The sequence below is a fragment of the Astatotilapia calliptera genome, chromosome 18 (assembly GCF_964374335.1).
Source record: "Astatotilapia calliptera chromosome 18, fAstCal68.1, whole genome shotgun sequence".
In the NCBI taxonomy this organism is placed as follows: Eukaryota; Metazoa; Chordata; class Actinopteri; order Cichliformes; family Cichlidae; genus Astatotilapia; species Astatotilapia calliptera.
Genome location: NC_137439.1, coordinates 4,669,891 through 4,685,719, shown reverse-complemented (window position 1 = coordinate 4,685,719; position 15,829 = coordinate 4,669,891). Strand labels below are relative to the sequence as shown.

At 51.7% G+C, this 15,829-nt stretch overlaps 1 protein-coding gene across 1 annotated transcript; it reads right to left on the bottom strand.

Annotated features, from left to right (window-relative positions):
• Nucleotides 1–13,764: 13,764 nt before the first annotated feature.
• LOC145421688 (major histocompatibility complex class I-related protein 1-like) lies at nt 13,765–15,408 on the bottom strand. Its single transcript, XM_080292262.1, has one exon. It carries the CDS (start codon nt 15,354–15,356, stop codon nt 14,232–14,234), a length of 1,125 nt encoding a protein of 374 aa, XP_080148388.1. The 5' UTR covers nt 15,357–15,408; the 3' UTR covers nt 13,765–14,231.
• Between the last annotated feature and the right edge of the window lie 421 nt (nt 15,409–15,829).

The window sequence follows — 15,829 nt, the reverse complement described above, 5'->3', positions numbered from 1 at the left end:
TGTCTTTCACAAACGCCTCGGTGACAGGAACGCGAGCGCCTGCACCGGGGACTCTTGCGAGATACACGGGGTAACCTTCGTCGGTGAGATTACCCTGCGGGTCGCGGTGGAGCTTTTCGTGCTTGTTGTCGCGGCCGATGACGTACATTCGCTTCAAAACATCTTCCACCAGCGCCACGTGTACGTACTGCAGGAAATCGGGCACTTGCTCTCCGACTCGCTTCAGCTTCGAACGTATGGCTTCCTGGGCCTTGTAGGCAAACTGTCGAAGCGAGGCCTTCTGTTGCTGAGAGTTCATTTCTCTGTCGCGCACGGCGTCCGGCACGTCGATCTCGACCGAGTCCCCGGGTCCGTAACCCACCGCTACCATCACGCTATCCGTGTCGCCGTACACCACGGGGCATTTGTGACGGTAGAACTCCGACACGCAGTTGTTTACGACCGCGATCTGTTGCCTTCCGTGGCCCGATATCAGAGGCCCGCAGGGGTACGGAGCGGTTCCGTAAAAGGAATTGGCCATAACCTTGCACTCTCCCTCTTGCAACTTGAAGTATATTCGCTCTGCATCGCCGACCGCGGGGTCCTTAAGTTTCGCTTTGAACGCCGAGCGTTGGTTCAGGTAATACTCCACCGACGAGGCGAACACCCCAGGCGCCCTGATGTACGAGCCGGTGCGCTCGTCGTACTTGAGAATCAGAGACGCGTACTCGTGCCCTTCGGCTTCCCAGCTGTAGCAAATCCAACCCGACAGATCGTGAGGGAAATCGACCGGGGGCCACGGTATGGTCGTTTCGGGCGATATGTTGAGCGCGCACATGATGGAAGGGTACATGCCCGCAAAGTCAAAGGACAACTCCAATCCCATACCCGGACCCGAGTAATGCAGGCCGGTGAGAGGTTCGCACACGGCGCCTCCTTTCCAGGTCTCGCAGTCTCCGTCGGGCACTTGCGATTTGGGGTCCCATCTCAGTCTCGCTTGGTGTTCGCCGCCGACCGGCCCCGCTTTCACTCTGAGAGTGTCGAGCGTGAACTTCAGTTGTGGCATTTGCACCGAGTGGATACTCTGTACGAAACCGCTAAACATGTCCCCTCTGCCGTGAACTACGACGTCTATGTTGAGCGTAGTCCTGCATCGATGGAACAGAGCGGACACCGGTTTGAGCACCTTGGCCAGTCTACAGCACAACTGCGAATCGACCAAGTTGTACACGAGCACCGCGAACAGGCTTTTGCCGCCCATGCTTATCATCTCGTCCATTTTGTCGTAGCTCACGTCTGCCACCTTGTACAGTTTTCTCGGGTCTTTGGCGGGTTTCTTGTGTATCTCTCTGACTTTGGCGACGACGTACGGCGCGACGTCGTTGAGTTTCATGCTGGTACACGCGTACTTGATATCCCTCGTGCCGGCCATTCTGTACAGGTCGATCACGTTCATGCCACAGCTGTTCATTTTGAAGTGGCCCAGTTTGGCTTTGTCTTTGTTGAACGTTTCCACGTGCGTCGCTATCTGTCTCAGCTTGTATTCGGTCAACGTGCCGCTGGAAAGCACGGAACCCACGTTTTTCAACATCTCCCTGTACATGTCCAGAAACCGCACGTTTTCAAACTGAAACACGGGCTCAGCGTCTGCGCTGAGAGCTCTCGTGACAAACAGGCCTGTCCACATTCGTTTCAGTTTCTCACATCGCTGTCTAGCGGTCGGCTCTAGCGTTTTCAGGTAACAGGGGTCCGCGTAGAAGTGCACGCGTTGGTTCAGCACGCGTATGTCGAACTCGGCGTTGTACACGTACAACAGTTCGATGCGGTGGGTTCGTAATATTGATATCGTTCTCTCCAACAGCGCTAGTTCCCCTCCGCAAGCGTGAAACTCCACGCGACGCACATCGTCTATACCGGCGGTTTTGGCTATGTCGAGGTCGAGTTCGGGGTGAGGACAGAGCGCGGCTTTCTCTTTGTTGTATGCCACCAGTAACTTTTTCCTGTGACCCCCGTACGCCTTGGGCATGTGTGAGTTCAGGACCACAATGGAAACGCACGTTATCTCGTGCTGTTGCCCCGGCATGTCCGAAGGCAGGCTGGGGATTGACACGCGTTTAACGTGTTTGGGAAACTGTTTTTGCTGTTCCTTCAGATTCGACACCATCCTATTGCGGCATGTAGTCATGTCGTCCACCGTACCCTCTGTGCAGTAAGGGAACCTGTACGCGAACGAGTTCGATCGGACCGCAGGATCCCGGTGAGCCCCGGCGAACACGGTTTCGATGTCCAGACACGCCGCTTTGTAGAAATGATTCACGTGAGAGGCGTCGAACGCTCTAGCCTCGATCTCCGAAGCTCGGTGGTCGTAGACGAGATCTCTCGGGGACACGGTGCGATTAAGTTTGCCGACCGGAATGTAATACATTCTTCCAAACATTACATCTGAGCAAAGCGCCGGCGTGTTGCCATCCCTGGCTAGGTAGTAGCCCTTGTCGGGACTGAAATCCCCAAACGTCAGCGCGCCTCGTACAAGTTTCATGTACGCAGATGCCCGCGCCACGGATTTCAAAGGAAAGACAGCGGCGTTCACTGTCCGCTTGATGTCTTCGTGCGAGACGCTGATGAAAATCGGCTCTGCTGCAAAATGCCTGGACCATGTAGCTTTCACAGCGTTCCAATTTTCGCCGTCATCCGCATCCATCTCCAGGTCGTAACCCACCACGGGTGCCATGTCGGTCACTTCCAAATTGACAGTGGTGTACAGTGGCACGGTTTCGCATTGTGACCGAATCACCAGTCCCCTGCACAGCAATGACTCTTTGTGATAAAATATCGACTTCAGTAGCACTCCGACTACTGTCGGTTCGCGATCGATGTCGACGCTTCTACGCTGGGGATATATGTCTGGAAAATAGTCGACGAACGGCAGCGGCTTGTCCATACTCTTCCTTGTTAACACTAACGCCTTGTACGTCTGTGATGCGTAACAGCCGAGCTGGATTGCAACCTTTGTAGTAGTACCACACCAAGCTTGTAGCCACCGACCCTGAAACGATTCAATTTAATAAAGACACCCCCTCACCAACCGTGACCCTTAACCCCCCACCCCCATGCTAAATAATACCGTGCTGTCCAAGCTATCGGTGTTGTGTGTTTTGAGCGTGGAATAAAATGACACGAATAACACAATAGAGATTTACACTTTTATTGTAGACACAACTCAGGTAATGTTTTATTCAGCAATAAACCAACCATGTGTACATACAAACTGTCTGCGTGCATTTCATTCAGATCAATCCAACGTTATATCAGAGGTTGTAACCGTCATAACATCTGTGTTTTCGCCATGACGCTCGATAGCCACATTGACCGGTCCCACCACGCACGCCTTGCTGCTGTCATGTATAAAGCGACGGTTCGCCGGTAAGTCTGTAGTCAGGGACCCCATGTCCACTAGGTTATAAGTGTATTTGTCCATGTTGTTTCCTCCGGCCATAATGTAATAATAACTTTTCACAAGATTGAGGCTTGGATCCAGGCCTGGGTTGCTGCTTTCGACCACTATTACATACATACCCTCGCTCATGTAATCCACACCGTATAGTTCGTAGATGCCACAGGGAGACCAGCATACCAGCACACCGACCTGGTATGTTTCTACCAGGGAAGCGAATTGTGCGCAATGACACGATGCGGTTTGACTGGGAGTGTCACGGCGTTGGTCGTCAGGTGTCAGCATCTCGTAAAGTCGCGATAGCGGCGAGTCCGATCCCAAGTTCACAAGTATGACCCTAGTATACGAAGAACGCAACACCTTTCGTACTATGCAACTCGGTACACCGATGTACTTTTTCTTGAGTCGGCCACAGTTTTCCAGTGTGAAACCTGTACTCTTTCTCTCAGCTTTACAAAGGCTCCACGTAGTGGGATTGGATAATGTTGTTTCGGTCTTTAAATCAGACCCAACGTTTGTAAAGTCATAACTCGTCGATTCGGTCTTGAGCTTTAGTGGTTGGGGCGATGGTTCACGTTTCCTTTGCTTGTCGTGTTTTACGGTGACACAGGCCTTCTTCTTCTTACGCTTCAGTCGGGGCCTGCTACTCTCGCTGACATCCATGGGAGCTTGTTCCGTACCAAGCGACCGAATCGCTGCTGCTACCACACTCTCATATAAGTCAAACACTATGTCGGTGTCGGGTGTCTCATGCGCGATTTTGTCTCTTGCATCTTCGCGGGCGACACAAGTTTGCTTCAGCACATCTCCTAGCCGCAATGCCGACGCCTCGGTCTTGTCGCGGATCACAGGCAGTATGCCATCTGGCTGCATGCCTCGTAGGTCCACATCTAGTGCGGTAGACAACGCGCGGATCGACGCCGCCAATGTGTTCATTTCAGTTACTTTAGCTTCCATGTGGTCAACCTCGGCCTTTGCGCTCTCGAGTGCACTCTCGAGATTGGAAATGTGTTTGTCTTTCTCTGTTAGCTCTCTGTGCAGTGTGCCGTTCAGGTTTGTCAAAGCGACCAGGCTGGCCTGCAGTGACTCGCGTTCCTGAGAGAGGGTTTGGATTTCACTCTCGCTCTTCTGCAGTGACTGTTTGTTGTCGACTACAAGTTTCTCTAACTTGTGGCTGAGATCATCTATCGACGCCTTGTGACAAGCTTTATCTTGCTCACTGTCTTCTTGGAATAAAATGAACTCTTTCTTAGCGTCATGGGTCTCTTTTTTAGCTTTTTCTAATTCCTGCACAAGCCTCCGTCTATCGTCTTCGCGCGTACGCTTGTACTTTTCGTGTGTGGCCGTCAGCTTCTGAATCGTGCGTTTCTGTTCGTCGAGTTCCTCGGCCAGATCCCGGATTCGCCTAGCCGAGGTCAGGTTGTGCGCTTCGGCTTGCGACTGGCGCTCTTCCTCTTTTGCCGATAACGCGTTGTCTAGATTTGTTTTCTCGGCCCGTAGTTGTTCGCATGTCGCCGTTTTACGCGTGAGTTCGTCGGCAGTGTTTACGATGACAGCCGTGAGCTGGATTACCAACTCTACCAGCGCTTGAAAGCGCTCTGTCAACTTAACACTGGTGTCGGGCATATTTTGCGACGGGACGGGTTTCAATCGTTGCACGATTGACAACAATTTCTCACTGAGATTGCCATCGTTCTTACGGACATGCTCGGTGATGGCGTTCAAATCCGTGGTCTCGACGGCTATATTTTCTGCACACAGTCTTGTGCAACAAGCTATTACGTTGTCCGCCAGCGGTATATCAGCTAAACTCTTCATGTGCCTACACTCCGAGAACAAGCCCGTTGTTACACAGCTCTCTAATCCGCGGATCGTCATGTCGTAACAACCGCATATTTCCATGGCCAAATCGAACCCTATAATCTCACGAGCATCGGTTGTTTCGAATGACTCTAACCATCTAGTCAACTCGGCAAAAGTCTCTGTCATTCCCCTAAGCGTACCCGTTATCGTGTTTGCCGGCGAAGGCTTTTGTGTGACACGGACAGTCTCCTCAGATGGCGAGGGGTCCGTCTGGGTGTCCAAATGGAAGAGTCTTGACATGATATCCAACAGATCGACACGAGAATCTTCGCCAGCACTGAACTGAGGTCGATTGTTCACTCGACTCTTGTGCGGCTTCCCAGCTTTCCCTGTACAGGTCCCAGACTCTGTGTTTTCGCGCACGGACGCCTCCTGTTCGTCCGTGCGCGTGGTCTCGGTGCCGTTTTTGCCACATCCACCAGCCCGGGTCGGGCTCGTTCTTTGGCGGCTTGTTCTGTCTTTTCTGTCTTTTCGCGCACGGGTACGTTTGCTCGTGGCCGTGGCACTCGCCTCGCTCGCTGTTCTGTGGCCCGCGTGTTGTTGACGTGTCGCCGCCGTGTCCACAGCGGAGGTCTGGATTGTCTTCTTGGTCCGACGTGAATTCGACTTGCTTTTGCGTCGTTGATGATCCTCTCTCTCCTGCTGCACTTCGGTGGCCGCGGTGCTCGTTTTCCCATTCCTCCTCGAGGCTCGTGGTGTAGGGGCGCTTGTGATTAAGGCATCGTCCCGGTCCTTGGGTTCTCGCGCACGCGTGTCCATTTTCGGAAGACGAGCGTGTCGGAAACACTCTGGCGCACAGAGACGTACACAGGTCGCCGAAGAGCACTTTGTCAATCTGCGTCACGGCCAAAACTCTCTTGGGTTCTGCGGGGCAGGCTATTGGCATATCGCGGTAGTCGTGCCCGCACCGTTGACAGAGCTCTTTAACGCGACCGTACTGTTTCGCGTCGACCTTAAGGCTACCCAACAGTTTTTCCGTCGCACTGCACCAACCGTCGAGCGCTCCGCAGCACAAGGCCGTGAGTATCACGGCCCAGTACGGAGCGTCTATGACCTCCCGGGTGACGGCTTGCGATACGCGCTTCGATATAGCTAGACCAGTACGTGTCAGTTCCACTTCCACCCAAGCTAGAGCGGATCGTTTAGCGGACTGTCTAGCTTCACGCATGGGCCGTAGGTCGTGTTGGTTAACAGTCGTACATGCCACGGGTGTTGTGTCGCTAGACAGTGTCCACAACACGGATGTGCCCCACAGGTCCCTGTCGGGCTCGATGAAAGAAGCACCGTCGGCGCCTCGCGACGTTTCGCGGCGCAGGTGCTCTAGGGTCAGTCTGCTTTGCTCGTACACGACTTTGAACGCCAAAGGAGCCGCCAGCCTAGACAGCGTATCTCTGACAAGTCCTGCTATGCACATGTCTTTGTCCTCGCCAGTTACGTGAAATAGCAAGTTCCGAAATTCCATATCCACGGCGGAGTATATCCTAGATACGATCGACTCCGGGCGATGACCGTCGATCGCGTCCCCGAAAAACGGATTTGCGATTACGTGTGACGGGACGTGCGGTTTCACCCACGCGAACGGTGCTCTTGCTAGGATGCTCACCGTCCTTACTTCGTGGCCCTTAGAGTTCGTGTACATGCCGGTGAGGTGTTTGGCCGTAACAAGACCGCGATCGTCCTGTTTGCTGCTCTCTGCGTACGCGACCCGAATAATTAGACAGTTGCCGACTCTGGACTGCGCCTTGGTCAGTGGGATACGATAGAGACCATCCTCACCCGGCTCTGTGAGAATAACCGCTGTTGGTATCACTTTCTCGATGTTGACCGTGTGCGACCAAAAATATTCTACGAGTTGCACGTTAGAGGTGTGTTGGGCCAAACGCACCGTCAAATGATACGCTCCGCTCCAGTCGCCCACTTGACTCGGATCCATGTTTGTTGCAACTACACAACGCTGACAATGCCATGTGTGAAGGAATAGCGTGGCGTGTTGTGCGTGATACACAAAGCATAAGTTGTACAATAATCACACGCGCTTGGTATCACACAAAAACAGTTTATTGTATGTACAGTGAAACAAAAGCAACACCAACAACGGGAGATATAATACCTGCAAATGGGATCACACACAGTCTATAACAAACACATGACAGTGATCATCATCGATCATAATCATCATCGATCATAATCATCATAATCATAATCATCATCATCATCATCGATCATCATCATCATCCATGACAGTCTTTGGTCCTTCTTCACTGACGATCTTTATGATACATGCGGGTGTCAGAGTCTCTAAGCCCTGTTCGGAAGCCTGCTCTGCGATAGATGCGGGTGTCAGAGTCTTTATGATACATGCGGGTGTCAGAGTCTCTAAGCCCTGTTCGGAAGCCTGCTGTGCGATAGATGCGGGTGTCAGAGTCTCTAAGCCCCGTTTGGCTGAGTCTGGGCATTCCTGCCCGGGAGAGTCCATCTCCTTGTCTTTTACAGATGGCTCGCTTGTCACATCTAACACATCCAGGGCCTCAGACGCTTTGGATTCTTCCTGTGTTGTATTATCAGACACCGCGGGGACATTGCTGTCGTCTCCGTCGTCCTCACCATCCTCGCGTTCGAGATCAAATACGCAGCTCCGTGTAGTGTTGCAGGCCAAACTCATCATGTACGTGGAATCGGATTCTAGGTCGTAGTCATCTACACACGCTATGGTGCACACTGTGCCAGCGGAGGAACCTAATCCTTCTTGTTGCTGTGATGCTACTTTCATCAGTTCGTTGATAAACTCGTCCTTGACACCCATGGTGTTTATAACGGTTAGGTACAACATCAAATTGTTTTGTGCACCTAAGCCCTGCAGAGTACAATCCATTTCCCAGGCCCTCACGTCGAACATGTCTGGGTAATGTCTCCCTATTGCGTCCAGAAGCTCGGTGTACAGCATGCCTGTGACGGCTTTCATTACGGCGTGGTTAGTTTCCATCGTTGTGGCCATGTCTTAGGCGCGCGAGCGAGTGTTTGGCAGCTTACGCACTGGGGGTACAGCGTTTCGATATCCACTAGTACTTCAGAAAAAATCGGTTGCGTACATTTGGGGCAGGCTATGTACATTTGTTTCATCTCGGTGAACGTGCACGTGTTGACGTCTCTGGTGCTAAGCGGCACATTGAACATTGGAGCCGCGCAACACGAGGACCCGAACGACATGCACTCAAAGTCGTATTCGACGTCTATATTCCTGGGATTGCCTTTCACTTCGGAGGAATGAAACGTTTGGTTTTTCAGACACTTGGAACACCTGAGATCGCCTTCGACTCTTGGCTGCACGGAAGGCGTGGGCGCTCCGGGGATGAGGAGTATCTGCTTGTGGTTGTGGTCGACCCAATTGATGTGGCAGTTTAACACGGCATACAGGAGCATCTGCGATTCCGGGGGCAGTTGCCTCAGCCGTTGAAATCGCTCGAGGTGAAAAGCCTCGACGCTTTCGCGCAGCTTGGGTATGCAGCCCGCTGCCGTTTCCAACGGGGTGTCCGTCGTGTACGCGAGCGCGAGTTTGTAATAACAACTCAGCTCCCACTCGGACGCTAACGTTAGCGTCGGATGCCCCAGAGTCTTAACTACCTGAAAGGCGTTTATCAACTTGGTGTGATAGGACTTTCTCGTCGCGGAGTACACGAGCTTGGACCATTTTATCAGGCTGGCTTCTTCTTTGCCGCGGTCCTCGTGCAATTCGTTGGTTCTTCGGTCTCGGTAGTCCACCCCGCGGTAAACGGGCTCGGCTGTACGAAAGCTAATATCCTGCGCGTCACGGTGTCCCTTTGTGGCGTTTGCGCGTGGGGCTGTATTGCCCGCAGCCCGTTCCGGCTGCTCGATCGGAGGCGGCCGATGTAGTCCGGGAGGCGGAGTCCCGCACCATCCCCGGCTGGCCAGAAACTTTAAAGCCTCGACTGTCACGAGCCCGAGTTTGTGTTCGGCTCGTTCCTGATCGAAATATAACACTTGCTTTTGAAAACTGTAGAAATCGGCGAGCAGCGCTAAGCGTAGCACACCCTCGTACCCGGCCAGTTGCACCACCGCGGATTCGTCCGATAAGGAGGACTCGCCCGTACACTCGACCAGGCTGCGCGACAGAGTACGCCACAAAGACAGGCAAACGGTCTTGACTTCGTCCGCGAGAGGGACGTTAGATTTAGCGGACAAACATTTTACAAGCTCGGATCTTAACGTAGAGGGGGGACCTGTCTCCTTTTGCTTATAATGGCACGCCAAACTGAGACACTCGAGGTACGCCTGCAGCAGGATCCCTTTTGCATACCGACCGGACCACACGACGACGGGATCGGGTACCCTTGCAAGGTCAGTTCTTTTGCGCCGGTGATCCTCGATTCTCCCGTCGTCTTCCATCTGTACCTGCCGGTCCTGTTCCCCGATGAAGTGTTGAAGATACACGCCGAACACCTGGGACACTTCTTAGCTTTGCAGAGTATACCCAAAGTCAACGACGATCTGGAGAGCACGCTCTTCCACGGGCTGTGTCGACTGTTCACCAGCGAGAGGGTCCTTGAAGTGTACGCCCAGACCGTAGGGGATCCTCCCTGTGACCCGGAGGGTCTACCTTGCGGTCAACGACTGGAGGACTGTGAAAATGACGCCGGCGAACCCCCTCGCGTGTTTGCCTCTTTCACTAAAAGTACAGCAAAACAAAACGTTCTGGCTCTACTGCGAGGCCTTCTGTCTTTGTTCAACAAGACCGACCTCGTCGAAGAGATACCTCATACTCCCGGACACGAACCCGAACACATGCTATTCTTGTATCTCATCCAGCTCATGGTGGTGTTCGTGAGTAGCCAAATGCCTGAGACCGACCTGGCTACTATTATGAGCGTGGCATCGTCTGTGTTTCTCGAGACGAACCTCTGTCACCCCCTGTGCGCAGCTACGCTGTTGAAGCCCATGTTCGTCCCTTACTACCAGCAGCAATCCAGCAGGCCGAAGAAAAAGGCAGACGGCAAACCGCTCGCCGAGGGCGCACCCAGAGTTGCCTGTTACAGGTTGTTCACGGGGTACGTGTTGAACGACAAGGGCGAGGACGTGTCGACTTCCGGTGATCTGGAGTGGACGGAGCGCAGCATTCTGAACCGCGTGCAGGGCTGGAAGCTGCAAGAACGTGACAACAGGAAACTGTGGTTCGTGGCGCCTCAGATGGGCGACAGGGTTACAATGATCAAAACCGAGGCCTTGCAGTTGATGGGGGGGCAAATCGGCGAGAAGGCCGTCAAGATAGCAGAATGCCTGGTGTGCGACAATGTCATGGCCTACATGCAGTCGAGCGTCATCGGCACCTTGCGTAACATGTTACCTTGTCACGCCAACAGTGAGTTCGACGAACCTGTCATGGCCACGGTCAACTTTTCCATGACCAAGTTATCCGAGGCCATACGACATCAGAGCAGAAACCTGTGGTCCAAACTGCGTACGCGCACCAAGAGCTGTCTTTGCGTCACGGGCGTTGGGTTTGCGGGGCAAGACAGCGGAGCGGTCCTTCATTTCGGCCGAGTGTTCACCGGATCCGAAGAGAAGAGACTCCAGGGCCAGGGGTCCTACGGGACATTCACCTCCGTAGTCCTAGGAACGGGAGAGACCATGATGAGTAACATGCTGTTCGCTGCGTACAGTCTCCAACCGCCCCCCGCCAACAAAGGTGTTCGTGCTACGTTGGCCTCGCCGTACAAACCAGTGCCTCGCCGCGCCGACACCGTGACAGACGTGTACATGTACGCTAGATATCATCACAGGCTGAACTCGGGGGAATTCACCGAAGTTGCACATGTGAAACCCGCAAAGGATTCCCCCCAGGCCAATATGGTCATGGAGACGACTCTGACGCCACACAGCAAGTACAAGGTCACCGCGGTGCACGGCGCCTTGCCCATGTGCGGGCTAACGCTGGCGCTTACCGTCAGACAGACGATGATAATGGTGACTGGCTTTCTGTGCGCGGAGATAGCGCGGTGCATCTACGGGACCAAGTCCGGCGACATGATGACCGTATGCAGGAGCATCACAGCGCTGAGCATGTCCTGTAAATTCAAGCTGCCTAAAAGCGACGACCAGGAAACACTCAACACGCTCAAAACCCCTTTCGGCGAACTCTTGAAGGTGACAGGTCCCATGTTCGGCAATTCCTCGAACAGAACACGCCTCGATCTCAACGCGTTGGAGTGGCTTGACGCCAAAGACTACAGGCTGCCCGAATACTTGCGCACGTCGCTGAACATGTTGGGGGACACCAGGCAGCAAGTGGAACAGATCATGAGAGACAAGAACATGTCGTACAACAGGGTCGTGTTCCTCAGCGACAATAGTAGAATGAGCATGACGCAGTTGTACGAAAACGAAAAGGGTATGGTGAATGCCCCTCTGATGGCGATGTGTAACATGAGGTTGTTCACCAACAACACCAAGAGCTACGCCGCTTGTAAATTTTCCAACAAGGGCGGCTACTACCTGGTCAACGTGTTTAGCAATACTTGCATAAAGACACAGCTGTATCACCGAGACGACTCGTTGGAACTCCAGTGTTTGATGCGACCCACGCAAAGCACAGTGGACGAAGTGATGGAAAGCATCGCGAAGGAGGTATCTTTCACGGTGCCTCGCATAGACATCAACCGGGTACGAATGTTGGCGGTGGATTTGAGAGCGGAGGACTTTGAGTCTTTGATCTGCGCTATTGAGAAGAAAAACATCCAAGTGACCGGTCTGGTTTCGCTGCCCTCGGCTTCAGCCAAGAAGCCGAGCCCGTCGCCTGCGTCGCAGACGTCGACACAGGCACGGGATGAGGCCGATCGAAACAACAACCGTCGGGCGGACTATTCCTTGAAGAGAAAGGACAGGGAAGAGGAAGAACCCGCCAACTCGCTCTCCGGCGGTAACAAGAGTAGCAAGATTGCACACGTTTCGGCTAGCAACGCGGCCCTCGATAGCTACGGTGAGACAGAACGTTCTGCACCTGCGGAATTGTCCGTGGTGGATGACAGCGACGCAGACTGCGGATACGACGACTCTGACTAACCGGAATACTCCTTCTTACTATGATAATGATGATAATGATAATGATGATAATGATAATGATGATAATGATAATGATGATAATGATAATGATGCCGATGATGTTTTTTTTTGTGATGCCACTGTCTAGTTTACATGATTTTTCATGTTCTCGTAAAAATAAAGACAACCTTAAACCATAACAGTTCCCGTACAGTGTCTGTGTTTATTCGAGACATATACACTCGTAGTGCTTACAGCGTGTCGCATGTAATATATTGCCAATACATTGCCAATCGTAATATTATGAACGCGTTGGGTGTCAATATAAAACCATCGCGTCGAAACGATGTGCCTCAGTCGGACACTCTCACTCTCAGTCGGAGACAGATGTACGTCAGTCGGTGAGATCGCATTGCCCGCAAGAGGAGAAAGTGAAAAACACCACACATTGCATTCCTCACAGTCCAAGGCCTCACAACACTTCTTTCCGTATAACACCCACGTCGGTCGCGCTACCCTTTGTGATTGTCGTCGTGTGCTGTCAACTGATTGGTCTTGCACGGTGACTTGCTAAAGGGTAAATGGGTGAGAGACTACGTGAAGGAAAGCAAAGAGCTACAAAGAGTGATAAACCAGTGTGGCGGAAGGTACCACACGCTGAGCAACACTCAGAGAGTAAACCAAACCCAAGTGGATACTCTGTTGAGTAAAATAGAGGACATTGTAGAATTCAACGGAGGTGAGCACTACAGCAACGATATGTACAAGGCAGCGCAGAAGAAACTCGAAAGAGACAGGGAGCGGAAGAGGAAAGAGCAAGACCAAATGCGAAAAGAGCACGAAGACATTATTAAGACAAGGGGAATGGTGTAGATTCTTCGGTCTTACGTCTCTGGGATTATTTGGAGCAGGAGCATACTTGTCCTCTTACGTGCTAATGGGGATCGGTGGGGCGATTGGGTACTCTCAGTTTAATTGTTCTGTGGCCATGTTCAGTTAGGTAGGCTACCTATATTAGTTGGGTTACCATCACACACAAGATTGTTTTTGACAGAGCTGCTTATGAAGACAGTGTGCTGAGAATCGGTTTTCTTAACCGTGTGGATCTACAACATGTTGATGTTAGACAAATGCCTCTGTTTTCTGTCCTTGTGTTGTAAACCATGTGGCATCTGTGCAGCACAAATAAAAGCTGAGACATACTGTTATTGTGTGGTGTTTTACACTGTTTCATTTGCGTTGAAAACTCAATCATACACTGAGCTGGGTTTGATTCCTTTATACACCAAATGTCAAATGAAAACCCCCGTACAAGATCACAGTGTACGTTTGTTTATTCACGAATACATCAGCATGTTGAGGTTACATATACAATTTTATATCACAAGTAAAATAGACTTGTCGCGGTGGTGGCTTTTACAAAAATATACACACACTGCATAAAAAGAGCATGAAATATCCCCTAAATAAAGCAGAGTCCTATGAAAACAATGTGTTGTATACACAGATGTCATGGTTTACGGTCTACGCTATGTTCTAGAAAATAAAGTGCGGTAACAATCAATGGTGTCTGTTACCAACACCACCGTAAAACACACACATGTCGTCCGATGTTGTTAGCCATCCGAGATTCATTCGGTCCTCAGGACCCCCAACCGTTACGTTTTCCTCTGCTAATGTACAAGTTAGAAAAGAAACAAGCCGTGTTCAGTTGAAAACAAAGTTTATTTAATGTTGTGTCGTAACACACTCAAACAGAATAACTGATAGAACACTGAATCTGGGACACTTGCTGCCACACATACACCTAAAGACAACAGTAGAGGTTTTATTGAAACATAGATCATTTCTTGAGACATACACGCATACGAGGCACTATGTATCAAACTCCAGATGTCTCATCTCCTAGCCCGTGGTGTTGTGGGCAACGATCGGTTTGGTTTACAATGTGTCCAGTCCTCCGTTTTCGTACGATACACACCACCACCAGACACAAAGCTACAGTGCACAAACACAACACTGTTGACATTAAGGCCCACGGCAAAACAGCGTTCGGCCAGCCAAGTGCGCGAAGAGTTTGGCGATCCCCCGCTCGCCAGTGTTTGACAATGTGACACCCCGTGTCTTCCTCCGACATGTGGCAGGTGAAGTTCCCCGTGTCAGATGGTAAGATATCCACAGCGATGCGTCGTTGAAACGTGTCGTCGTCGTTTGGGAGAGTGTCAAACACCTTAAGTCCGTCCTCAGTGTCGAGAACTCGGCCGTTTCTCATCAGCCTCATCGCAGCCGTGTTTGTGGAGAAACCAGAGGCCAGACAAATCAATGTGAGAGTAGTGCCGTTTGTCTTCAGCGTAAACACGTACACGTCAGGGGCGGTTGCCCTTTCTCTGGGTCCCCGTTTGCTGTATTCAACAAACCTAGTCAACCAGTCGATACACTCGCCGTGCAAGTAGCCGATGGTGTATTCTGTCAATAGGGTCACAGCGTTCCATTTGTCCGCGATGGTTTTCGCCACTTCGGTTTCAGCCGACCACCTTCCTGTGACATAATCAACAGACAAATCGTCACCATCGTAAGCGTACTTATCCACCCCACTGACAAACCGCAGCCTCTCCTCGGAGGGGTTCGTTTTCCCGTAACATCCGTGCAACCACTGTAGAACATGTAGATCCCCATCGGACGCAGAGTGTCCCGTCAGAGTCATCACGACATCTAGGTTAACGCCAAACCATTGCTGCTTGCTGAGTCGACTCTGCGTGCCCTTAGCCCAGTAGTCACTAGTTAAGCGTTCTCGAGCCCAGTTTGTTGTGGGGGTTTTCCGTGGGTTGTCAGTGTCAAAACGGTCAAAGGGTTTACCGTCCACTAGACCTATTGCTGTAAACTTGTGCACACCCGGCAATCCAAGGTCTGCGGACAGCGCTGTATAAATGTAGATCAGCGAATGAGTTGCCGAATTCACTGTCAGCATACGAGTAACAAAGTACAAAAACACATACCACTCGTCCATCGTAAGAACTACCTCAAGTATGTACGGTGTGCAAATGCAAGTGAGTCCAACTCTCCCAGTGGTCGGGCAAATACACTCGCCAACGGTTCGGTCGTCTCACAACAAAGCTCGCTGTCCGACCGACAATCTCACCCCCCGGCTGTCGTGTTTTTTTGCATCGACCACATATATACCCAGCTAAGGCCTAGCCATCCCCACGTGTGTCGGTCTTTTGTAAGAAACGAACGCTGTAACTGAGAGGTCTTCACTTACAGTTGTCCAATGTGTGTGATTTTATATACAAGCACAGCACGGTAAACGCAGAAGCGGGGTGTGCGTGTTTCACCGCAATGGCAAAAGTCAGTGTTTGCACTGTTAGAAGAGCAAGCGGACGGACTAGACTGAAATGAGAGGCCCACGCATAACAACAACATGTAACATTTCATGTAGGTTTATTATTACAAGCAGTGTGATAACAAGCTGATACAATACAA